At 42.9% G+C, this 26,167-nt stretch overlaps 3 protein-coding genes across 4 annotated transcripts in view; 1 reads left to right on the top strand and 2 right to left on the bottom strand.

The window, feature by feature from the left end:
• On the top strand, positions 1-3,626 carry npm1a (nucleophosmin 1a). The gene is made up of 11 exons (XM_058077579.2): positions 1-217; positions 984-1,063; positions 1,471-1,590; positions 1,944-2,037; positions 2,109-2,233; positions 2,308-2,330; positions 2,459-2,486; positions 2,568-2,648; positions 2,773-2,883; positions 2,961-3,035; positions 3,111-3,626. Exons 1-11 carry the CDS (start codon positions 169-171, stop codon positions 3,159-3,161), a joined length of 837 nt encoding a protein of 278 aa, XP_057933562.2. The 5' UTR covers positions 1-168; the 3' UTR covers positions 3,162-3,626.
• Positions 3,627-4,736: 1,110 nt separating this feature from the next.
• LOC131131986 (claudin-7-B-like) lies at positions 4,737-8,311 on the bottom strand. 2 transcript variants are annotated; one of them, XM_058077087.2, is made up of 4 exons: positions 7,828-8,301; positions 5,705-5,869; positions 5,548-5,632; positions 4,737-5,470 (listed from the first exon to the last, which is right to left on the bottom strand). In XM_058077087.2, exons 1-4 carry the CDS (start codon positions 8,048-8,050, stop codon positions 5,317-5,319), a joined length of 627 nt encoding a protein of 208 aa, XP_057933070.1. In that variant the 5' UTR covers positions 8,051-8,301; the 3' UTR covers positions 4,737-5,316. The 2 variants fall into 2 exon arrangements, with proteins under 2 accessions (XP_057933070.1, XP_057933069.2); XM_058077086.2 differs by having other exon boundaries at positions 5,548-5,869; positions 7,828-8,311.
• Positions 8,312-12,330: 4,019 nt separating this feature from the next.
• fgf11b (fibroblast growth factor 11b) overlaps positions 12,331-26,167 on the bottom strand; it is a 40,418-nt gene continuing 26,581 nt past the window's right edge. Inside the window, exons 4-5 of the mRNA XM_058077084.2 lie at positions 19,914-20,112; positions 12,331-19,440 (exon numbers count right to left, since the gene is read on the bottom strand). Coding sequence (XP_057933067.2) covers positions 19,304-19,440; positions 19,914-20,112 — 336 coding nt within the window. The 3' untranslated portion in view covers positions 12,331-19,303. The remainder of the gene's footprint in view (positions 19,441-19,913; positions 20,113-26,167) is intronic.

Raw genomic sequence — 26,167 nt, 5'->3', positions numbered from 1 at the left:
AAGAGAAAAGAAGAAGACGGCGAGGAGGAAGAAGAAGAAAAAAGAGGAGGAGCGGAGTTAGCTTCCAGTATTGAAGCTTGCACCTTCTGCGGCAACAACTTCTTTGTTGCTTCACGGCAGTCAAGTTCGAGACTATTTTGCTTTGTTTTTCCTTTACTTTACTACAAAATGAACGGTTTAAACGGCGAGCAGATGTCTCCACAGACGTTCCTTTACGGTGAGACTATTTCATACTAAGTAAGAACGCTACTGGTCAATCTAAGTAAAGTGTTCTCAGAAAATACAACCCTTTTTATAAAAAGCGCAACATTGCGTCATGTAGTATTTACCATTGAGTATTTTCTTTGACGGTGTGCACGCGTGTCACTAGCACTGCGCAGCCACACACGTGGTTTGGGCCAAAAAACATGGCGTCCTCCTTTTTACGTTGCTATTTATTCGCAAGCGGTAGCTTTGACTTTGGGTTGGCGTTCACTGCCCTTTTCGCTTTCGGGTTACTAGGCGGAAGTCGACTCGATGTGTTCACTTTATGTTCGCTCATGATGACTGGAACTGTTACCACATTGATGTGCTTAGGATCAGTCTTAAGCTAGTCCTCACTCCGTGTAGACGTGAGGTTTTTTCCCCTTAAATGTTTGCTCACTTTCAACCATTTAGTTGTGCCAACAGAATCGTTTTTGCTGATATGTTAAAAGAGGCAGATTTGTTAAAAACGTGGTTATTTCCACATGGTCCGGCCATGTGGAAATAACCACGTTGGTACTACAGCGCCCCTTGTGTACATCCGATGAATTGCATGTGTGGGCACGATGACGCACATTCACACATTGGGAAAATTGCTTTTTAAAAACGTAATTGTAGATAATGAAACAGTAACGAAATGAAAGTTTAATGCCAAAGTTTTGCCTGGACTGTAGGACTTAAAGGCGGAGGTTCGAGTTGCACTAATAGTGCTGTTCTTTGTTGTCCATTCTCTCCACCAGGTTGTGTGCTTGAAACCGGAAAGGAGGTGCTCTTCAATCCAGAGGACGATGACTTTGAGCATCAGCTGGATTTACGGATGGTAAATGCACGCTTCACATTTGAACCAGTTGGGATGCAGGATAATGGGGAACCTGGGGAGACAGTCTTCTCCATTGCTGCCCCCACCGTCTGGAACTCTTTGCCCCATTCACTCCATGCTTGCCCTTACCTTCCCACCTTCAAAAAACAACTCAAAACCCACCTCTTTAAATCTGTTTTTAATGTCTAACTTTTTATATCTGACTGCTGTGCCCCGCCCCGCTTTTACTCATGTTTTAACTGTGTATTAACCAATGAATGTTGTATTTTGGTGTGTCTTTTAATCTGTTTACTTGCTTTATTCAACTTCATTCTTCTGTAAAGTGTCTGACTATCTTGAAAAGCGCTATACAAATAAAATGTATTATTATTATAATGATCACTGGTGTTTGTTGTGGCCCCCCGCAGGCGTGTGCTGACCCGGCCACAAAAGACGAGTTTCACCTGGTGGAGGTGGAAGGACAAGACTCTGAGGGTCAGAAGGTGACGGCCACGCTGGTTTCCCTGAAGCCCTCCACTCTACCGAGTGTAAGTGCGGACCCCTGTGACATGTTTGTTAGATATGGTTTGTAGGGTGCAGTACTGGCCTGCGACCAACGGAGGTGCTGTTGAGTTATCTGCATGGCTGTGTCTTCCACACTTGACACTAATGCAGTGCTTCTCAATTATTCTTAAGGGACAGACATAAACCCCCCACCTCCGAGTACTATAAATGTGCACGTGTTGGTAGGTCTGCATTGAAATGAAAGCCTCTGACAACCCCCCCACTCCACTCTTTGAGAAGCACTGCTATAATGGCTGCAGTATGTTCTGGAACAGGGTTTCATCCTGGCCCTGAGGAGTGTGGATTTAGTGCGGACGTGTGGTGGTGCTGTTTGCAGGTGTGTCTGGGGGGTTTCACCGTCACGCCGCCGGCATTGTTCCGCCTGAAGGCCGGTTCTGGTCCCATCCACATCAGTGGGCAGCACCTCGTCAGTAAGTATCTTGTCAGCTTCTGGGGGTGTCGGCGTGGTGCCGCCTCTAACGCATCTGAATTGCCGTTAAAGTGATGGAACCCGATACGTTTGACGATGACGACGACGACGACGATGATGAGGAGGAGGAGGAAGAAGAGGAAGATGTCAAAGCGCCCAAGAAAAGACCCGCCCTGTCTCCTGTCCTCAAATCTCCGGTGAGTTTTATTTTTATTTTCAAATCATGTCCAATACTTTTATTGTGAAATAAAAGTCATCATGTTTTTTGCAGAAAAAGATGAAGATTGATGCTGAGTGAGTGTCTACATTACCCCCCTCCCCTGTTGAAGTACTATGGAGATCATATTGTTTGCTGGCATACAGTCTCCTGATTGTGAATAAAAGGACAACCCTGCTAAGATTTGTTTGTTTTTTGTCTTTAGGAATGAAGACGTAGACTCGCCCGTCAAGGTGAGCATTCAGTAGATCCGCTTTAGAGGCAGCGGCGACTACACTTCTCCTGCTAACGCCCGCCCCTGCATCTTTCCACAGGCCAAGAGGATGCCGTCCAAACCACAGAAGTCCGCCCAAAATGGCAAAGGTTCCAAACCCAACACTCCGGCCCCAAAGCAGGTACATGCCGCTGAATCCGTCCTCTTCTCCGCAAGCGCTATTTCCCAGGCTGATGGGCGCATTCAACTTATATTGTAGTAAAACTAAGATGCTGTCATTGATCATTATTACAATTATTTTGCAGGCGAGGACCCCCAAAGGAAAAGGGGAGAAATCACCTAATGCTCCAATGACCCCCAAGGAGCCTTTAACGCTCCCTGAGATCCAAACAAAGATGGCGGAGGCGATGAAGAAGGTGGGTGTATGGGTTGTCGAGTATCAGCACGTCTTGGCACTGAAATGATGATTTTTATTCTTTGTGCTGTTTCTCAGGGAGTTATGATGCCCAAATTGCAGGCCAAGTTTAAGAACTTTGTGAAGAATTCTTTTAAAGTCTCTGATGAGAAGGTAGTGTTGTCATGATGCTTTATTGATTTGTCTTGGAGAAGCCATCTTGAACCATACTCCCCTTTTTTTCCTCAGGTTGTTGAAGACCTGTGGAAGTGGAGGCAAAGTGTGACCGACCCAAAATAAATATTCCGATTTTTATTAGGTTTTTTTTTTACTTCATGCCCCCCCCCCGCCCCAACCTCCCAGTGTGCCTCATTGAAAATCACATCTGATGTTCTTATTACGAAGGGCTGATCCTGATTTATGCAAGGATTGTCCAACGCACCCTTACATATTTGCATATGTAAATATGTTCCTATGGGAATACATGATGCAAGTGTCCATGGAAAACATTCATCATGTACATCAATAACATCAAACGCCTTTTTGGATGATTTACTGTTGTGGGCAAGTTCCTTTTTTGTTGCGTTATGCCTGTGTTGATTCATTAGCAGACAGTGTATTCACCATTCACAGGACCTGTTTTTTTGTGTGTTGTTGCTGCGAAGGGTCTTTGGGGTGTCCATGATGGCTCGATGCAATTTTACCGCCTGTATGAAGATAGCGGTGTCGTGTTAACTGACCAAGTGAATAAATACTGAATGGCGAGGCCTGTTCAAGTGATGATGCACAAAAAGATTTGCTTTTTCAAGTGAGTTTGTCATTGAAATAACAGGAAAACATTTGCGTCCTCCTATTTGGATTTGTTATTCAGTGACAAAATGTCTTTTAGATGCTTGGTTGGCTGTCCAGCACCCAAACACAACATTTAAAGAAAAACTGATGAAGGAATGAGTAGACGCTAGGTGGCGGTAGAAGCCAAGCTTTCAATCATTACCAACGGCGTGCAGGAGTCAAAAGTGAGGAAGATGGCCGCCAAGCGGTGCAAGTGTGGCCCTTAAAACAAACAGCTTCACCCGTTTCAGATTAACTGACAATAGCGAGGCGGCCAGAGTACAGGTCAATGAACAGGACTGTTCATTGGCTAGACGTCAGTTACCTCATTGCGCCGACAGGGGACAGTAGAGCAACGCTATCGTTTACGTTTATCGTTTATCGCATACGATGGAAGTGTGGCCCTGAACCCTGAGGGTTGCCGGAATGTTTTGAGGGGTGGACACCTGTATTTGTACTACGCATGTGTAATATTCGTCATTCGTCCACCTATTCTACGGCAGTAATGGAATAAATGTTTGGCAACATTTTTACCACGCATGTGCAATTACGTCACGTTAGCAAGATGGAAGAAATAGTCGATTATTTTCTGCTGTCCATGGTACAAATTGATAAATTATGAAAACCTCTTTTGATATGTATTTTTTCGCCACTGAAAAAAAAGTATTAGCAAGATACGTTTAGTCATATACGTGACAGGATATGGCGTTTACATCTGCGCATCCGCTATGCTTGAAGTTTTTTTACATAGATAATTTGAAGTACGGTTATTGACCATTTATGCTCATTTCAAAGCACACGTAGATATGAAGTATGGTTATTGGCCATTTGTGCTCATTTAAAAATCACTGCCACGGCACGTGACGTCGTAGAAGCAGAGTTACGACAATGTAGAAAGACGGAATTGACTGTCTCGCGCATGTGCAACACTAATCACGTTTCCGGTAGGGTGCGTTTAAATTGCAGGGACTCGAGTCGCGAGCTTGCAAGCTAACCAGTTAGCCTCTATTTTATGTATAATTTACTAGTCAAGGGGCAACCACACGGTAGTTTTTCCACTTTAATTATATACAACAAAAACTTAAAATCACAGATAAAAAAACATACATAAAAAGGGAGTGCAGGAGTAAAAGCCATTTAAACAATTTCCCACAACATATGTCCTGTTATGGTTGACAGCAACAACATTGGCATCATCTTAATGAAAGAAATCAGAAATATACATCATCTCACTCTGGCACACAATTAGTTCAGTAGGAATGATTGACATAAATAAAAAGGCAGACGTTGTTTGTTTGCTGATGTTGTTTCTCAGGTGTTAGGAAAGGTTTTGAATGTTGCCAGCCACGTCTGTTCTCCATCCAGTGCATTCCTTTTAGCCACTATACGTTCTAAAGCAGCTCTTGTTTCACAGTAACATGGAAACTATTTTTAAAACAGGTTTTGACTTCTGTAAAACTTGAGTGCTTGGCAGGTTAAAGCTGTGACGGGACGTCCTGACAGGGCGGTGTGTGGTTAAAATATGACAGTAACATTTTCATGTTGCCCTAGAGCAACTTCAATCCAAATTTAACAAAGATATGAACAGTTTTGGACTCTGTGTGGGTGGGTGGAAGGGTCCTGTTCAAACGTATTCCTTGGTGCTGCTCGGGGGTCTGGAGATGGGGTATTTTGGTGCAGGTTTGCCTCTGGGGCAAGAAGCTGCCAGCATGCCGCCCCCGATGACAACCAGGAAGGCTCCGGCCCAGGCGATGAAGATGGCTGATCCAAACTCGTACCTTTGCAAAGAAAAAGGTAAGCAATGTTATGTTGCTTCTTTCAGTCTCATTGTGTAGCAAATAAGAATTGCACTCACTTGGTATTGACTGGAGTGAAAGGGTCGTAGAAGGCTCGGATGATGTCGTGAGCGTACCAAGAGCAGGCGATGATGGAGCACAACGCTGTAGGAAAGCAAGGAATGTTATGTGAAGTGCCGTTAAAGAACACGTCTGCGTTGGCGTGACAGTCCGTACCTCCGATCAGAAGGATGATGCCGCCTGTCATGGCGATGCGAGACTTGCGCGTTTTGTCGTCCCCGCCACAGTTGGTGCACTTCATCCCCATGCAGGCGGTGCCCAGGCCGGCCAGCGTCACGATGATGCTCACAATCATGAGGGCACGTGTCGCCTGCAAAGCGCCTGGGTGGGGAAAGTACAGCATGAGTCAAATAGGTAACAGCAAACGGTGATGGATGTTTAGCGTCTTTTCCCACATGTTGCGTACCAAACCACTAACTGTTTGCTTCGTGCTGATTTGGTCTGTCAAGGACAGGGCTGTCAACTGGATTCCAGTGAGGGCCACTTTGTGGAAAATGAAAGGACACACCTTTGCTACTTTGTAAAGCAAGACTTGGAGATATGCTAAGCTATTTCCCCTCAGCTTGGTCATACAGGTGGAAAAGCCTATGATTCATATCAACTTCACTCCTTTTGCCCGTTGTTTCCGTTTTTCAATTTTCCAAATATTTCAACATTCATCTGACTTCAGCGATTTTCATTTCAGATTTTAACTTTATTTCCATATTAGAGCATTTTCCGTAACCTAATATTCCAAGCACTGCCATTTTCCAAAATTACATTTTCTTCCGTATTCTGATATTTTTCCCCAAAACTGACAATAGAATTTTTTTCTATCAATATTTGGACATTATTCTCGTAAAATTAAAGCCCCGCCCCCAATACTGTTTTTATATGTTCCAACTATTTCAACTTTCTTCTGGTAATTATGACTTTATTCCCATCATATTTTGATTTCATTCTCATAACATACCTTTTCCCGCAATCCAATTTTGCAAAAATTACAACATTGGTTGTTTTGTTTCTCATAATTTTTTTCTTTAAAATTCCAACTTCACTTGCTGAAATATTATTCTCAAAAGTATGACTTTCTGGTTATATTCCACTTTTTTCCTATTAATATTTTGACTTTATTTTAAAAATTACTGCAGATGTTTTTTTGTTAAATTATATTTTTCAGAATGTGCCCCTAGGCCGCACTTTGGACACCCCTGGTCTAGGACATAGTCAACAACAATCTTGAGATTAATCGACTCGGAAAATAATCGCGCGTTGCAGCTTTGGTTGACGTATGACAGAGTGACTTTGGTCCCTTGTGTCTCAGAGGCGCTCCCATAAACCGCCTAGAAAGCCCTGAAAGGAGGTGGGGGGTGATGCGGGTGAGTGCAGCAGTATGTGCAACTCAAACAGGTCTGACCAGGTTTCAGGTTACAGTATCTTGGAGGACACTCCTAATGCAGGTGCTGCTTCCTGGTGGACATTTGAAGTTTGAGACCTCCACCCACAAACAAAGAGCCACTGTGCATCATGTCTAAGTTACTTGCCTGACTGTTGGCATTTTCCAAAGGTCAAACCATTATTGAAGTGGAAGCGGGACTTTACGCGCGTGTTTCTGCAAGGCTGGGTCGGCACATGCAGTTGTAAAGCGTGGCGGACTGGGAAAAAATTCAAAAGTCTAAAAAGATGTGCACGGGTGTGACGGTTGGTGGCGTATAGGATCTGCGGACTTACCAACGCATACCGTAAAAGGAAATCCAGCTACCAACTGACCCATTTAGCCACCCGTTCCCCCAAAAAACGACAGACAAGTCATAAAAGATAAGCGTAAACTCAAAGGCACCTTGCCCTACATCAGCACAACCACTTCCTTGAACAGACCACCATAAAAGTACTTCATTGTGCATGGAGCTGTTGATAAAGATATAATGAAGGATCCTCCGAAACCTGCTTTAAATACAATGTTTTTCCTCCTTTCCTTGCACAGAGTACAAGTAACCGCATTCCGGTTGGGAGTCAATAAGTGACTAAACCGGTTAGCTCCAGCAATGGGGGTGCAGGTGAGGATTGTCAATACCTGGGACGGGTATAACGGTGGATTAGGGATTCTCCGGGACTATTACAGGCGTGGTTCATTTGCTTGCATTTGTTCCTCATACACGTTGCTTCCCTTTTTTAGTCAAATTGGGGTCATTTGGTTATAAAGCCCGTTTCATAATTCAAGAAAAAAAACAAAGTGTGGCTGAATATGAGCTTATAAAGCTGAAATATGGCTATTTAGCGGCATAATTAGCAGTACTTACTGTTGAGCTGGAGGATGGAGTCGTAGACTTTACACTGGATCTGGCCGGTACTCTGGAAGGCACAGGACATCCACAGGCCTTCATACATGGCCACCGCCGTGATAATGTTGTCCCCGACGTAGGCCGACATCTTCCACTGCGGCAAAATGGTGCCCACTATCAAGCCAATTAGGCCCAGAAGTGACAGGACGAAGCCCAACATCTGTAAACCCGAGTTGGCCATTTTCTCTTGTTCGTCGACGATGACCTGATTTCAAAATGGAACGTCCACCTGCTCAAAATATCCCCAACGCCTCGAAATCAAACCTCTTTAAATTGACTTCCTCTCTTGAGTTAAAAAGAAAGTTTTAAAAACAATTCCAACTGTTGTCCGTAAGGAGAAAATAATACTTTCTTTAATGGCGGTACTTGTGTCTGTAATGGCTGACTATGTCCCCTCGCGCACCTGTTGCTCTGCCGCACCTTGAATCGGGAGGGGACAGCGGGAGCGAGCATTTTAGGCGGTTTCCGTCGCAGGTGGGCGGGGACGCGCACGCAGTTTCGACGCGTACGTCGCCGAAAGGCGCGCCTTCAGTTTCATGACGTCGACACTTCCGGAAAACTGCCTGTTGATGTGTCACGCGCGACCGGATAAAAACCGATAGTAGATTGTTAGTTTGGTGGGGAGGACAAATGTCATAAATACCTTTCAGTTGAGGAGTAACATAGTTTTTGCATTAATTCACAAATCGACCTATAATTATCGATCGTTTACTACACTGGAGTAGTAATTGGAATCATTTTTGAAGGTGAATTTGTAACAGTAGTAGAGGGTTTTAGCTGTCAGTTATTTGTCAAGCAACCCACACCTGCGTTATCTAATCACTCAGTACACATATGTATGATGTATGCTGTAATTGGACGACAATATAGTGCTATTGTAACGAGCACTCAAGTGTTGACATACGTATACCCTACATTGATACTGGAGACTTTGCCCACTGGCGCTGTGAGTCACACTCGCACAGGCGTGTCGTGTCTTTTTCTGCTTCTTGACCAAGACAACTACTCACCCGAAGAGAAACCGCTACTAAAACTGTTTACGACTCGACAAGGAGTGTCTGTGCTTGGCGGTCTGTCTGGGTCCTCCTGCTTCCGGTTTCCAGTACTCGTGCACGCAATGCAATGCAGGTACTGTAGTTTCATTCCTTGACTGTTATGAATGAGTTGAATGGCGAGAAAGGCGTTGCAATTATGATTTAACCTTGTCAGCTGACACATATGACAAATGTTAACTCATTAGCTTAATGAATTCTCGTAGAAGCAGAGGCGACTTCAGGCTCCTGGCTGCAGTTCAATGACGCCATCTCGTGGCCGTGACCAGGTTGTCATGCCCTTCTGTCCCCATTTTTGCAGTTTTTTCTCAATATTTCAACGGTCTTTTGAAATAACCAGAGTAAATTTCCTTCCCGTAATATTTTGACGTTATTCCCATAATATTATAAACTTTTCCCCAACTTCCCCCCATTAATTTTATGACTTAAAAAATATATTTCAAAAATTACATTTTTTTCTGGTTGGAACTTTTTTTTATTTGGAATTTTTTTTCTTGTAATTTTAAATCTGTTTTTTTGTGCAATTTTTCTTCTCATAATTTCTATAATATTTTGATTTAATTCTTACTCATAAAATTATGACTCATGTCTTAATGTCCATAAAAGTACATATGGAATCATGTTTTGTTGTGTATGGTTTCATACGTGTAAACCAGGGGTGTCCAAAGTGCGGTTCTAAGTTCATGAAAAGGAAATTTGCTTCGATTATTAAAGAAGAAAGTTGAAATATTTGTAAAATTATAAAAAACAACAAAATTGTATAAATTGTATAAATAATTTTTCACCTATATCACATAGTTGAGATGCCGTTTTTTTACAAATATATATACTGTCATTTCTTAGCATATCTACTGTACATGGGTGGCTTTACAAAACATCCATGTGGCAACGCTCTTCATTTTTCACCCCTAGCTTAGAACACACACACACGCACGCATAATAAAGGTTGGGAATGTCTGTGACCTTGGTCACCCTTGCTGAAATGGCTGAGGGTTTTCCCCAAAAGTCTAAAGCTGATTTGCTAATGTGAGCATTTGGCCTAATGTTTGGCCATGCTGGTATTTTGCATGAGGACATAAAAGTCTCCATTCAGACTGTTTTGCTTGATTTGCTTTTACTGGGAATGATATTAAAAAAGCTTTTAACCCAGACTGAGGTGGCATCTGAAAGGGAAGTGTCAGTGTCGGTACGGAGCACGCCATAATCTAGCAGATCGCATGCTGCTCGGCTTGATGGCGATTACGATTTGTGAGTTAATTAGCCTAATCTGCGCTACATGAGCTGTCGTCCATTTAGCGGGCTAATCATTCTGACATTGTTACATCTAATTGGCTGCTGGGCTGTGAACTATAGCTGTAATTTCAGCTATTCATGCGTTGGATATGTTTGGTTAATCCTGACTCTTTATATAGACTCCAGTTGATCATACCTGTGAATATTTTTCACTCCTGTGGCTGGAATCAGTGGAGAAGTCAGAGGAGATACACGTCTCACATTGGATACTCATAGCAACTGCAGTATGGTGCGTTCAAGGACCGCCAAACACAGTGCAAAATCCATCAATGAAGCATAAAAACCTAAACACGCGTGGCCTTTGTTAACAGTGGTTTCATGTAGAACTGCATCAATTAACCCAATTGGCCATGATACAATTAATCAACCACTATTTTGGTGTTTGATAGTTTTTTGTAGAAAGAGAAAAAACAGACAAAATGGAAATGAAAATAAAGTAGTGTGACATTGTAGTAGCACAGACTTGAAAAGGGAATCAAAATATGCATTTTTTTCTTGTTTTAGTTGTAATATTATGACTAGAATGTTGTAACCTTTGAAAAATGAAGGTAGGATGAAAATGAAAATGTTCTGAAAAGAAAATGTACTGAAATGATTAAGAAGAAAGTTGAAATATTGGGAAAAAAATCATGTCATTTTATTTTTATTTACACTTTTTTTTGTCATATGAGAAACAAAACAAGTGTTTTTTTATTTTTGGAAAAGTCAGGTTAGGTAAAAAGTGAAAATATGGGAAGATATAATCTTACAAAGGAAATTTACAAAGAAATGTAAAATATTTGGAAAATAAAAAAAACAGCCAAAACATTGTTCTTCTTTCCTTCAGTCACAGCAGCCTTTCTGGCGCAGTTTTTGGAAGGCATGAGCAGGATATGAAATATGATGCCCTCCACAGTCACTGTCCCGTGCAGGGTCACGGGGGTGGGGTCACAGGCAGGGTCACGCTGGACAGGGCGCCAGTCAATCAGAGAGCTGACAAGCGCCAACATGATGTTCTTGAGGGGAAGCGACACTGTGTCCTGTACCGCACCAATACGCAATCAGAAGAAATGAAAGAATAATAACACAATACAAAATCAGTGCTTGATTTGGGCTCATATTTATGAAAAAATATTTTCTGCTTGAAGCTTGCCCCATTATATTTCATATTATATTTCAAATTTCTCCTCTTTTTTTGTCCTCATCCTAGTTGGTAGGTTTTTAGTGTCCCCTTGTGGTAGATTGCCTACATTACAGTCAAGCACAGCACAGGAGTGATGTGCGAGTAAAATTGGTATGGTATCAGCGATACCGATACATTGTGCAGATGTGTGTAAAAAGTAGTGTATTTCCTAACACAGCATAAAGAATACAGATATTTAATTATTGTATTCATTGAATAAGTTATCGATAAAAATAAATTAGTCATTTAAGAAATGTATTGTTGTTTACATGTTACAAAATGTTTATTTTTCAACCATGAAGTATATCAAAGTAGCAGGATGGTTAAGCTTCTCTCCAACAACTCAGAGCATCGTTAAAATGTTAAAATCCAAAAGTGATTTAGTCACAACTAAATTAGTCATTGATTAATTGGATAATTGATTAATCGTGGATTCATTGGTGCAGCTCTGGTCTGCAATCTTTCCATTTGAACTTGAGCTTCATTCTCTTTGTTGACTTCCCGTGAATATATTATGAATAATACTAGTCCAGGGTGTACCCCGCCTCTTGCCCGAAAACAGGTGGGATAGGCTCCAGCATGAATGAATAATAATAATAATACATTTTATTTGTATATATTGGCACATTCCACACCAATAGTCGTGGCGGACACCTAATATCAGCAAGGGTTTACACGTGGTCTCAACCTGGGACCCCCAGGTTCCTCCTGAAGGGACGGGGTTTATTAGCTTAGCCATATTTGTGTGGATGTTAATTTCTTTGACTTGTTTTATTTTTGTACACTTATTTAACATTTTAAAAATAGTTTTACATAATTTTTTACATGTATTATTTTTTAAACGTTTTTATTTGTTATTTTTATTTTATTATTATTACTTACAGTTTTATGTAATTAATGTAATCTATTTTTATTATTTATCAAGTCATTTGACATTTTTCTATTAGAATAGACTTATTTTATTTTATTTTATTTTATTTTATTTTATTTTATTTTATTTTATTTTATTTTATATCCACTTCTGTTTTTTGTAAATATTTTTTTACACTGGTCATTGTTATTTGTAAATCCAATTTAAAATGTATTTATTTTATTTGACATTTTTTATTCAAGTTATTTTTATTAATATTTATTTGGGTTTTTTTCCGAAATTTGTGAAATAGTGAATATGGCCATAATTCCATGTCCCAAGAGGGCATTTATTAAAGCATTTTGTCAAGGAAAAGAAAATGAGGAAGACGGTGATTGCCGCATGCATCAAAGAAACTGAAATGTGAAAAGAAGAAGAGAAAAGAAGGCAGATATTTCAGGCGAAGTCAGACGTGAGTTACGTAAGACATATTTTAGTGGACCGTAGACTTGCTCTCTGCGAGCCGTATAGTGGATGGGGTGCCACCATTGGGGAACGGCACCGACACCATGATGCTCAACTTTGTGGCCTGGAAGGAAGCATCTTACCTTGAAGGTAAAATGAAGACAGGACACCAGCACGCTGCTTCCATCCATACAAATATATGCGCTTTTATTGAATATTGTTCCCGATGGGCCGCTGCTTCCAGTAGAAATGTATACAGGTGTGATGGGACGTGAGGCGATGGAAGGGGTGAACCGAGGGGCTGTAGTCCGTAGATACCGAGAGGGAGTCAAACCACAGTGACATACAAAACATGAGCTCTCCTTCAGGACAATGAGTAGTTCTTATTGCAGACCATAGGTTGCCTTGGCCAGTGAATCCACAGTAGATGTTTGCAGCTGCTTCCTGTTACATTTTGCTGGTTTTCACCTGGAGTTGGTACAAAATACAGACTGCTTGATTGGCTCCTTTGGAGTCCAACAGCGTCTGTATCCGAAGGGGCCTGCGGGATCCAGGCCTTCCCTCCTTGGCCGATCAATGCCCATTTTCATTTATGGCTTAAAAATCTCTTCTCCTCGGTCTCAGGTCTTCGCAAGACAAGAAGATTGGCGTGAGGCAGAGACGCCGGGAGCCCAGAAGAGTAGGAAAGAGGAAGTTTTTGGAAGACGTGCGTGACCGTAACTCTGAGCCCACAGAGGTCAGTGCTGGTGTTGACGGGACACATGTGGGCTTTGGTCCTTGTTTTCACTTCAGTACATCCTTCACAACACACAGCCCGTCACAGCTGGGGGGCGGGGGGGGTCACACAGGGGGCACATTTGGAACGATGCATCAGTGCGAACCAGAGACGAGTAAAAGCATCGCTCCAGGACTTGACATTAAACGGAACACAAGAGAAACAGACCACATGTATAGTGTCCATGTCCAAACATGGAGCGTCACTCGTACAATACACTGTACTGCATGTCGCATATTCATAACATAGCCTACATTTCATATCACAGTTGGGTTTTGATATTGGAGAACACTGTTAAATAGCTTATGAAGTTTATCACGCCTTTCCGTTTATTGTCGCCGTCGCTCCACTCACACGACCGCCGCTTTGAGATAAACGGCTTCTGTTTGCAACTTAGTCCTTATCAAAGTATGTGTGGTTTTTACTGTCATTGCTCATAATATGTGCTCACATACCCCCCCCCCCCTCTGATTCAATGACTCATCCTGGCAAATTACATGGGGGGGAGGGCAAATCCACTCCCCATCAAAATCTAAATAGCGGTTAAATTGCACTGTTGGAGTTTCCTATTGGAAAAGGTCGTAGCTTGAAAATATGTCAAAAATCATCAGACCCAAAGTTTGTGATGGGAATAAATGTACTCATGTCATGTGCATGTACCATGTACTATGTACCATCACGCCACCGGACTCAGATCTTGTCAGATCCCGGTCTCCACGATCCCAGCTCATCGAAATGTCTGATCCGTTCGTGATACCCAGCCATCGTCATCGTCATCTTGACAAGCTTCACTGGCTCTACCACCATTATATACCACTACTTTATACCACTACTACTGCATAGATAGATAGAAGTATTTGTCTGTCTACTATGCCAGATTGTTGTCATTCATCCGGGTCACAGTATTCTCAGGTCGAACCAGTGTATTTTTACTAACGACGATCTTTGCCGCCATCCCCTTTTGCCATTAGCGGTGTTTTGACAAGCCAAACGTGCTGAAGCCAAGCATGGGCGAGAGAAGATGCCGCTTGTGGACCGTGACGGCGGACTCGCTGGCACTAGTAGACGCTAGTTGAAAGTCTACAAACTCTACACGTTGCATGAAACCACGGCCACATGAAAGTCACCGATGTCCGCCATCCCCTGGTGTAAAGTATGAGCTATTTTGGGCACCGTTTTTGCTGAAATGGCTAGTTATAATCAGCAATGCTGCAACACATTGTTCCACTGAAGCTGACCAATAATATACAACACTTTGACCACCAATGGGGCTTCGGGTGGATTAAAGTGCAAAGTAGTTTGAACGCTATTGTCAACACTGTCATTTCACCTGGCCTCTTTGTAGCGTTTATGCCCAGAAAACACAACTCTGGCTTCTTTATGAAGCCATGGATTTTGCTGTCTCTGCCAGACCTTTGAGTCATTTTTGCAAGCGCCACAAGTTGGCTCGTCTCTTGTTTGTGCTTTATTGAATCTATCGATCATTGTTTCCCATGCCCTTTGTTTCTCTCCGCCCTTCTCTCCCTGCTCGTCTCCTCTCACCTAACTTCTTGTCAAAGACACACGTACACCCTCCTTACCAGCCTTCCACATCTACTTTCCAAAATGCAATAAGAATCTTTCAATCTTTCTTCAACTGTTCTGCACTGATGACTGACTGTTCTTCGATTCCTGACCCTGTCCATGCTTCACTTTCGTGTTAACATTCTCGCTGCTTGTCCGTCTACTTGTTGTATTTCCATCTTGACAACTTGCGGGGGCCTTCTTCAGCTCGACATACACCGGGGGGTGTTTTCACAAGGAGAGGAATGTGAATATTGGATATTAATTGGGTTCAATTAATCAAATGTGACACGGTTGACAGGGTGGCATCTGAAAAAGCCTGTTAGAGAGATCTACTGTACCCCAGCCTCTTCTCCAAATTGGTTTGGTCAGCCGCACCTCCTTTATGGCGGTTAAGACCTGATCCTGATAATGGAATTTCCACGAAATAATATTCAAGATTAATAAACACAATAATTTCATAGTTAGAGTGAAGACATGAAGTAGCACCCCAATTGTCACTTTTGCACTCCTATTTTTCTTTGTTTACATCACATTAGGAAGGCTACGGTATCATTGCAGCCGCCGCTAGCATTAAAAGCTAGCAAGCTAACTAGTTTTCCTCTCCAATTCACCCTTTACAAACTTAAGTGTTTCAAACGGAGTGGGGAAGAAGGATAAAGAAGCCAAAAACGTACCACTTCCACACGGAATGAGAGGAGACCCTCCTGCATGGCATGTCTGTCTCATGTCCATCACATCATGTCTCATAACATTACTGATGCCTAGTGACCACAATACAACACATAGCTTGTCTTTTGATATTTGGACTACTAATCGTCCTTAGTCAACCACAAAACAGCCATCATTTCATTCTTAAAAAAACGCTACATCGTGAGGGATGACTGTATGGGAAACTAACCCCCAGAAAACAGGAAGCCTCCAGCTACATTCATCCTCCATAACTTCCGTGTCTTACATTCATGATCATATCTGCACGCCTCATATGTCCCTGCCAAGAGCCTTGCATACCTTACTGAAGAAATTCCTTATCAGCATATAATCCACATGCCAGTCTTTCTCCAATAACAGCCTCCATGTACTGGCCTCCTTGCTATTTAACACTCCGTAGGCTATCACACTCAAAATACAAAGCCTTCACTTCACTTTCTTTGATCCAGCTTCACATGCATTTACCATGATAGTAGAAGTTAGAATCAAAAACAACGTTTACGCCACAAATGGGCCCGACATTCAGTGTGCAACACATTATCTTTTGACACAAAAAGGCTGCCCTTTGTCGTTTTTTTCACAGCAGTTCGGCAAGTGGTTCTGAAATAGTGGGGTGAGAGACATGAGGGACTACCATAATCCTTCCTTTATCGTCACCGTGATAAGTGCATTTCCGAAAAATAAGATTCCTTATTTATAAATAGAATATTGTCATAGTTACAGCATAGAAAATGCGTTTGGGACCTTCTAAATGAGGTTTCCAACATTATTAGAGCCCTCTGGACAATAAATAACACCCCTATAATCACCTTTACATTGGTATTGCCCAATAGAGTAAGATCAGAGCAAGTGGAAAAAAATTCTGTCCATGAGAACCACTGAGTTAGGAGGTTAAGGGGGTTGACACAAATTTATATAAAAAAAATCTATCAATTAGTATTGCTTTATGTGAGAAATCCTACTTAATTCTTATTAGGGCGAGTTTAAATGTGACACTGTTGCTGTAATTTGATGTAGTTTTAATGGCCGTAATGATTATATAGCTATGTATTCATCCGTCCATCTATCCATCCATCTTCTCCCGAAAGGAAGGGTTGTGGGGGCAGCAGTCAAAGCAGGGAAACCCAGACTTCCCTTCCCCCTGACAGCTTTGTCCAGCCCCTCTCCGAGGCGTTCCCAGAGAGACATTGCCTCTGTAATGTGTCCCGGGTCTTCCTCGATGCCTCCCTCCATTCGGACGTGCCCTGAACACCTCCCCAATGAGACGTCCTGACCAGATTCCCGTGCTTCTCACCATATCTCTTAGGGAGAACCCAACCACCTTATGGAGAAAACACCGCCATCTCACTGTTTTAGTCACTACACAAAGCTCGCGAAACACAGGTGAGGGTAAATTGAGAGCTTTGCCTTCCAGCTCAGCTTCCTGTTCACCACAATGGAGGGATGCAGAGTCCGCATCACTACAGATGCTGCAATATTGGAATCTGAATCGTAGCGCTTTTGGTCGCGTATCGGTCATTATTGTTCTAAAATGTTGTCTTATATGACACATGGTTAAGGTTAGCTACAGTATCCCCTTCGCTTGTGCCCCTTCACACACAAAGTGTACGTGTGGCGTCAAAGACGTCTACACGCAGGGGTTACGGCGTAGTCACACCAAGACATCCACTCAGACAGCTACATTTTGGAGGGTGATTCTTCCAAGGTGATTTGATAAAGTGAGCGGGTGGATAAGCTGCCAGACGTCGTCAGAATAACAAGTGCTCCCGCTCAGAGGCTCCTCTGGCTTTGATGTTTGCCTTCAAACCCGGCTTTATGCTGACAGCAGATGCTGAGTGAAGTATACACTTCCTCTCGTTTTCAGACGACTGCTTTCTGATCCACGCTGGATTGAAAATATTCGACCCACTTGTTCATGTGTAGCGTTTGAACGAGCTCTCTAATGATAAGTGATCACCTGATGGGTGGAAAGACTGGGAAGAGGACGTCATTTCTTATCTTTTCGTGTCTTTTTTGGTTTCCTCATTCATAACCCTATTTATTTACCTGTGCATCTCTAGTAATTCATACTATATTTAATAGATATTCTTAGTGTTCCATTATTGGAGTAATATTCTTCCACATCCAAATCCTGTGCGGTCGTGAATTCCAATCACGGCACAGGTGGATTTCCGTAGGGATGTTAAGCCTTTAGCAAAAATGAGTAGTGCTGAGGACCTGGACTTGTATCTGATATTCTGTCCCCCCCACCCTGTACGCTGATCCTGTTCCGACCCAACCCAGGATTCCAGTTGACGTCTTTACTCTCTGAGCTGTTTCATCTCTCGTTGAGCTTTAGTTGACCTTGATGATTAGCTGAGCTGGTCGGCAGATGGTGTGTGGGGAAAAGCTGGCGGGCGGGTGGGCGTGGGGGGGGGGGTGGCATAGTCACCAACTTTAGGGATCAAGAGCGGGCCCATGGGTGAGGATTATGAAGTCGAGGTCGCCCTGGGAATGTGTGAGCGGTGAATGTGATACAGTCCAACCTTGGTTTTGGTAAACCACAGTTTATGCATGATTGGGTTTTTGTCAAAAACCTTTTTGTAGACTGACTCGGTGGCGCTTTCACTTGATCTCGCCGGGATCAGCCATTAATTCCTCATTTGTAGGGTTGGCACAAGATGCTGTGCGATTAAAATGAGATGGGATTTCTCATCCTTCTCCCGCCTCCAAACAGGCAGGAAGAGAGTTCACTCTGTGCATTGGTTTGTTCCATAGAACAACGACATGAACAGAGCGAGCTATCTTGCAGTCTCTTTGTCTCAGTGGGTAGAGGCGGGGCTGGTAGCCTATGCACTGAGTGCAGAACAGTAAAACAAGGCAGAAATTATATTAGATTGCAATATATTGTCATTTATGGTTTCACTGTACTTTTCTTGTAAGTAAAGTTAAAATCCTGTCTCGTTTTTGTTCGGCCAATCTTCCTCTAGTCATTTATGTAAGACAATATGGACGATATACCTGTATTTTCTTTCAAACCGATACCAATAACGTTATGCTTCTCAAGACAGATACGGCAACTTTTTTGTATCAACTGTACCTGTTGATATGTCCTAATCACAGGGGACGTTAGGACAGGCAATTTCCTATGATTTTTGTACTTTTCGGTTGCCAAAAACCGAGGTTCCACTGTATTTCCATAGAGTCATGGGAGAAAATACACAATTATAAAATTGACAAAGAAGCCCAATTATGCCAGCAGTGGGAGGTGGGGGGGTGCATTCGAAAGTCGGAAGGGGCTGAGAAGAAGACAAACAAACGCAGGGATGAGGGGTGCTCGTCGCTGGCTCAGAGCCCAGGCCTGTCGTTCTGTGGCGACAAGGGAGGGTGGGAGGGGGGATGACTCCTCTCTCCACCTCTTGGCTGCTGATGTACGACGCACCCTTCATCCCTCAGCATCTTATGGTGCTCCTCTGGAACGCGGTGGCCCATGAGGGCCATTCAGCCAGACACCGTCCCTGCATGATGGGTGACTGAGTTCCAAGTGTCATTGTTGCCCTCTGACCCACCCTGTGTCTCCTGTGCTATGAGGCGTCAGCCTTGGGAGTTTCTTTCCGTCCGTTCTTGAGGGATGGGGAATCTGATGTTTTGGTTGTCTTTCGAGGAGGACTCACAGGCTCGCTTGTGAGCTCATGTAGCGACGGCTCCTTATACATCGCCACTGTGCAAGACAAACAAAACATTGTGATTATTGACGGCCATTCAAGTAGAAAACATTAAGCTAATAAACAGTAGGGATGGGCATTCACATTTACCAATAGATTGGTGGGAATTTTGTCCGTTTTGTGAAATTCTGTCTCGCTTTCATATCAACATGAAGGACAGCCATACACCAGTCAAATATTCTCTGTTTAACAGAAAGGCTCTGCTGTTTTTCAGGACCTACTTTATATGACAGGCACGAGTGGCTTTTAAGGGCCGACTGCCAAAAAACGGATCACCGATCTTCTGTACGAGCGCTGCTCAAAGTTCTGATCGGACCTCGCAGGCCAGTGTGGTCGTTGAGGAGCCAGACTGGCCGGTTGGATATCCCTGGTGTGAAAGCTTTCTGGGTGATTGGCTGATTGATGAAGTTCCCTCCGTCCAACACCCACCCCGACTAAAAATCCCAAGCTCATACAAACGGAAGCAAACCTTCGATAACTTTAGGCAGGAAGTGGGCGGCTCCTTTGTTCTTCTTTACCCGGTTGCCCTTCATGACCTGGCCGTCACGGTTGATGCCGATATACCAAGAGCGGCCAGACTGGGTCTGCCGATAGAGCATGGAGGAGTATGTGACGTAGTAGTTCTCAAACACACTCTCCTTGAACTTACACTCCGGAGTGAAGTTCTCCTGGAAGTAAACATGAAAAGGGAGGTAGAACGGGGCAGAGATTCACATTAGCCGGCATTGCAAGGGAAGCAAAATAATGCAATTGTCATGAGATCGTGTATATGAGTCTTTGAACATGAAAAAAATGACTGCAAGCATGGACATTCTTATCCTTGGGGTACAACAGGATGAACATTCATGGCAAGACAACATTAGCATCCCAGATATCCGGTCCACAGGGAAACCAAGATGAAAAGCAGTTATCCGCTAACATCCACCGTACAACAATAGCTACATGAGACAGAGGACACAATTACGTGCCTCTCCTTTGTAATCGTACAACCTTTTCTCAGAAAGTATTGTACTCATTAAAAGAAATCTACATTATTCTCATAATTTAGACTTTATTCTTATAATAATTGGAATTCTTCACTATAGGTGTGTCTTGGTTATGTTAACGTCGGTAACAAACACGTCTCTTGGGGGAGCTAGTGATGTGCAACGTGTAATTCATCAAACTCCGTACGCTGTTCGTCATTCATGTGTTACTGGCCGCAGCGGCATAATGTCTCTCATAAAATCTAATTAGCAAAAGTGAAATTAAATCCCTTAAATGAAGCCAGTCGTCAAACATGATCCCTGCATCACTCCATCCTCCTGCCCCCTCCCTCGGTGTGTCCTCAACGTAAGGACAAGCCAACTCTGTGTAATGGTGACGGCTGATATGAAGCAATAGCGAGAGATATACATCTCCCTTCGTCTCGATCAGGGTCTCCACTGAGTCCTTCTCCTGTCAGACAGCAAAGCCAATCTGCTGAATTGATTAACCCCTGCCACAGCACGGCAAAAATGGCGGAAGAGACCAGTTTCTCTGAGACTTTGGGGAGACAGACGAGGGCTAGATGTAGGGTAAACTGAGGCGACCGGATAGAGATTTGGCTGTACCGGTAGCAGCCTCCTGTACCAGTACGGACCAGACATAAATCCTTAGACAAGTGGATTGGGGAGGCATGCAGCGGGTATCGCAAGAGAAGAAGTCGTTTGACATAACAAGAGAGCCTGGGCTGCCGGCCAAAGGATTGTTACGAATGCTCTGTAGCTTACCAGGACTGAAGAAAAGAATGGATGTTAATAGTAGCAGGCAAGTCACCGCCAAAGACTTTCTAATCATTGGCATCTTTACTTTAGAAAAGAGGGTGAATGTCTACAACAAGCATTAACCGTAGAATTGAATCAAATTGGATCATGGTGTTTTTCCAGATATAAAATTTTTACAGTCATATCGTAACCTGTGCATCGGATCGAGAGAGCTAAGTGAAGACCACCACTTTTCAAAAAAACAACCGGCCATTTTGCACCATCGTAGCACACAATATTGTGTTTTATTGCTATATAAACATGGAACCTACCAAAAAAAGATTACACTCCTGTCTTTCATCAGAAAAAAGTTGTTTTCTACCTTTTCCTGTTCTTTAGTAATAAGCAGTAGAACATGGGTAAGTTTCAGGAAAATATCAGTTCCCGACTAAAAAAAAAAAGGGAGAAAGGCAAATTTCAAGATACATTTCAAGCATAACTTTCACTTTGACACAAATATTTTTTGCTTTTGTGACAGCTAAAATATCTCAACAACTATACCAACATAAACAAAACAGCCAAATAACAATGTATTTACCAATAGAACACCATTAACTATTTGCAACTTTCACCTGTCCATCTGAAATATGTGTGTGTTAAAAATTCCCGACACGTAACCTTCTCCACCGTCCAAATGATCCCTGCTTAGTTGTCATCAAATGCACTTCTGCCACCTTGTGGCCATTTTTATGGCTTCAAATTGCTCTGAAGGGAAATGCATTAGTGGAGCGTTGCGTCATTAACTCTTTTCGCCTCTTACTCTGAAAAAATAGCGCAAAAGACGCATGAATAAGTTTTCGGGATAAGGCGTTTGGATTTCTAAAAATGTATCACACCTTCTCTGGTATTGAATGACTCAATAAAAGGCCAAAAGTATTTCCAGACCGTGCACGAGACCTCCAGTTTCACACTTATCATACATCATCACCTTTCTCCTTCACAGGAAGGCATCATCCTTTAGCTGACAAGGCAATTCAGGACTTTGTGACCTTTCTCTGTCCACTTTGCTGCCCTGGGAGTTTATTCCCATTCAACGCCCACTCCCTGGCCAGAGCAACACAAGCCTTGGCTCCTCACCCACGACTAGACCACCAAAGCTTGGAGCTATTTTAAGATCCTCTGACAGGTTTGATATCCTTTGCTCTGCTAACACAAAGAGGAGAGGATCGATAGATGATCCGCTTCATTCATTATTAAACAGAGCAGAGAGCAAAAGGGGCAAAAAGAAAAGAAAGCGAGGAGAAAAAGTCGAAAAAAGTGAGCGGAAGATCACTTGGAGAGGACGTAAGTCACGGATCTAGAGGACAAACGGAGATGCTCTTCGACATCCCGCAAGACCAAATCCAAGAATTGTGGCCAAACATTCCCTGTGCCCCTTGATCTGACAGACCATCACGCCGACTAAGTACCCTTGGGCTCAACCTTTGAAGTGACACCAGTGATAACCCCTCTCTCAAGTAATCCTGTAATTACCCTTCATAATCACTCCCTTGAAATCAAGCAAACTATAGAAACCGCATCGGCTGCCTTTCATTCATGTAATCTCCAAAGGGATGGATGGCGTCATTAGATGAGGGGAAAAAATATCCAGACACGACCATGCAATCATTGTTCAATAAAATGATTTTTCATGGCCGTTTAGCACACAGGTCCAAATCCTTGTCACTGTAATTACATCTATTTTTGAAACTCACCTTGAAGTAACCTCCGGATCCAAGCGGAATCCAATATGTACTAACACGCAGATTAGTTTGTTTGGTTGGGTTGTCAAAAGTATGTTCAGCTGTCCCTCCTTTATCGCGGTTAATCAGTTCCACACCCCATGAGTGATAAGTGAATTTCCGCAATGCAGGATTCCTGATTTGTAAACCAAATATATTTGCATAAAAAACTAATTTACCACCTTATAAATGATTTTTAACATTATTAGAGCTCTCTAGGGCTGCACGGCGGTCGAGTGGTTAGCGCGCAGACCTCACAGCTAGGAGACCCGAGTTCAATCCCACCCTCGGCCACCTCTGTGTGGAGTTTGCATGTTCTTCCCGTGCATGTGTGGGTTTTCTCTGGGTACTCCGGTTTCCTCCCACATTCCAAAAACATGCTAGGTTAATTGGCCACTCCAAATTGTCCATAGGTATGAATGTGAGTGGGAATGGTTGTTTGTCTATATGTGCCCTGTGATTGGCTGGCGACCAGTCCAGGGTGCACCCCGCATCTCGCCCGAAGACAAGTGGGATAGGCTCCAGCACCCCCTCCACCCTGGTGTGGATAAGCGGCAGAAAATGAATGAATGAATGAATAGAGCTCTCTAGACATGAAGTAACAACCCTATAGTCACTTTTACACTCTTACTATGCAGTATTGGAGGCATAATAATAATGCACTTTGGACACCTCTTATAGTATATGGACACAGAAACACACACACAAACGTTGAACTTTTCTTTGCTACGTATGTCATAATACTTATGCACTTGTATATCACAGTTCTTACACACAAGTACTAACCTGTGAAAATACAGTAACCTGTCTAATGGTGCGCTAGATACGCTTTAGATATGCTTTAGATGCACTTTAGGTACGCGTACCCAGGCCCTTGTTTTCCAGTGTGCGAGTACAGGATGCCTTCCCAATGTCTTATATTTGTATTTCACTTCAATTCACAATTTCTATGCTTGGAAATGCTTCATTTAGGAAATAAAAACATGTAAAATCTGCAAATCATCGTCTGTGAAACAGCAAAGGACCGTGATATGAGTTTTTTTAAACTTCATGTATTCGGAAAATGACTTTTTTTCTCATTATATTTTCACTTTATTATCACAACTATCACTTTTACCCAACCAAATTTTGCAGCTTTATAAACAAAAGAGGGTGGTAAATTGCCCCCGGGCAGACTTTGGGTAACCGATGGACTGACCTGCGTGCCTTCCCGGCGTGTCCCGAGCTAAAAAGAATTGAGACCAAAGCAGATGAGAGAGGTAGAGTATAATATGTGGCGTCCGTGCTGAGAATCCACAAGATGGGAGGGAACCTTCTTATGATGCAGATCAGGGAATAAGCCCCCCACCCCCAACCAGCGTCCCCCACCAATACACAACCCTCCTTTCTGATTACATCTGTCCCACCTGCTTTAGGAAGCTTAACTCTCCATGCCGTCCTACACTGGAACTGCTCTTACGCCTGCTCCAAACAAGCCAAGGGAAATAGGAATAATATAAACGTTTGAGCTCACAAGGCCAACCCACTGATGCTGTGTAGAATTCAGATATAAAGAACAGCGAAGACAAATCGACGGCAGTTTATGCATGTGTTTGAATGCCCTACCAATGTAATTGTCAACATCTTCCGGCGCATCTGACATGCAGTGACAGTATTTCTGTCATGCAGGCGTCCATCGGCTATCCCATCAGCTCCTGGGGTAGGATGTGTGAAAATGTGACCGGCCGCACTAACATAAATATGGTAACATCATATTTCCATAATATTACTGCAGCAAACCCACCTCTCACCCGAAGCCACATTTGCAGAGTGTGAGGCAGGCGCGTCGCTGATGTTGTTTCGGAGCACAGATGTAGCCGCTCGATGGCAGGGGCCGTGTTACGTAAGTCTGTAGGACACGGATGTGCTTATTAAAAGGGCTTTAACGTTGGATGAGACGGTTAATACTGTCTCGCACCGCACGTGTACGCTCATGATAACACGGATGATGATGTGGGGTGATGATTGACAGCTGATAGGTAGCGGAGAGGGGCGGAGCGCCTTCCATTCTCTCCCGGACCCTCTGTTGACGCCTGCTGCCTTCACTAATCACTCTGCTTTTAATTATCCACGCTACGCAGGGAACAAGTAATGCTTGGTTGTGTGTCATTATCACCAGAGGCATTTCATATCGGAGCAAATTACGAGAACTATATTTGGGTATTACATACGTTTCAATTAGGGATGCCACCGATTTCTGTAAAAAACACGTCATCGGCATATGCCCATAATACCTTTCAAAGGCCGTCACAAAAAACAATTGGTGAAAACATGAAAACTAGTGTCATGGCATCACAAACATATCACATTTTCGAGCTGCAGTTAATACTGCAGTTAATACTGTGATGTTTTTGCTCAAGGATATCAGACTGTCAGATTTTAGATGCAATTTTTAGTTAGATAACCTCCTGTCTTTCACGAGGAAAAAAAGGTTTCTTAATACCTTATTTTTTTCTTTAGTAATCGGCAATACAACACAAGTTTCAGGAAAATATCAGTTCCCAACTAACAAAGACAGCTTTTTGTGAAAAGATACATTTCAAGCATAACTTTCACTTTGACACAAATATTTTTTTGCTCTTTACACTTTAAAATAAGGTCCACAAAAATACAGTAGTTACTTATGATGAGCTAATGACTAAGGCACATCCATTTGGAGGAGTTACCGAGGGTTACTAAGGGTTGTTTTTAACATCATAACAATTTATTTACAAATATAACACCATCAACCATTTCTATTTGTCACATTTGAAACTCAACTGTGCATGGGCACGCGTAAAAATTTCCTTACCCTTTGCACGCTACACCCCTCCATGCTCTCTCACTTCCTTCTTTTGATCATGTGATTTTTCTCTTCACGTGAATCCTGCCGAACTCTCATCAAATGCACTTCTGCCGCCTTGTGGCCGTTTGCTCTGAAGTGAAATGCGTTGCGTCACAACTTCTTTTTACCTCTCGTGCAAAAACACGTAAAAGACGCATAAATATGTTGTTGGAATCTGGCATTGGAGATTATAAAAAATGTAGATCTTCAACTTTGGTATTAAATGAGTTAGTTACTTGACAAGATGTACGTCATACGCAAAAATGTACGCAAAAAGCGGCAGAATTCTGCATAAATTTACGACAGAAACCAAAAATCAGCCCAACCAGAAGCGTACACTAACCAAGGTTCAAGT

Source organism: Doryrhamphus excisus, linkage group LG1, assembly GCF_037039965.1.
Source record: "Doryrhamphus excisus strain RoL-2023G ecotype Guam linkage group LG1, RoL_Dexc_Guam_v1.1, whole genome shotgun sequence".
NCBI classification, from domain to species: Eukaryota; Metazoa; Chordata; class Actinopteri; order Syngnathiformes; family Syngnathidae; genus Doryrhamphus; species Doryrhamphus excisus.
This window is presented reverse-complemented; position numbering and strand designations above follow the sequence as displayed.

Bases quoted from the DNA above. Each gene is read 5' to 3' on its own strand.
- npm1a (XM_058077579.2), top strand. From the start codon at position 169: ATGAACGGTTTAAACGGCGAGCAGATGTCTCCACAGACGTTCCTTTAC. The intron at 1,591-1,943 runs GTAAGTGCGGAC...TGCTGTTTGCAG, and splicing joins AGCCCTCCACTCTACCGAGT to GTGTGTCTGGGGGGTTTCAC. The intron at 2,234-2,307 runs GTGAGTTTTATT...TGTTTTTTGCAG, and splicing joins CTCCTGTCCTCAAATCTCCG to AAAAAGATGAAGATTGATGC.
- LOC131131986 (XM_058077086.2), bottom strand. From the start codon at position 8,050: ATGGCCAACTCGGGTTTACAGATGTTGGGCTTCGTCCTGTCACTTCTG. The intron at 5,870-7,827 runs GTAAGTACTGCT...TTCCCCACCCAG, and splicing joins CTCCATCCTCCAGCTCAACA to GCGCTTTGCAGGCGACACGT. The intron at 5,471-5,547 runs GTGAGTGCAATT...TTCTTTGCAAAG, and splicing joins TTCACTCCAGTCAATACCAA to GTACGAGTTTGGATCAGCCA.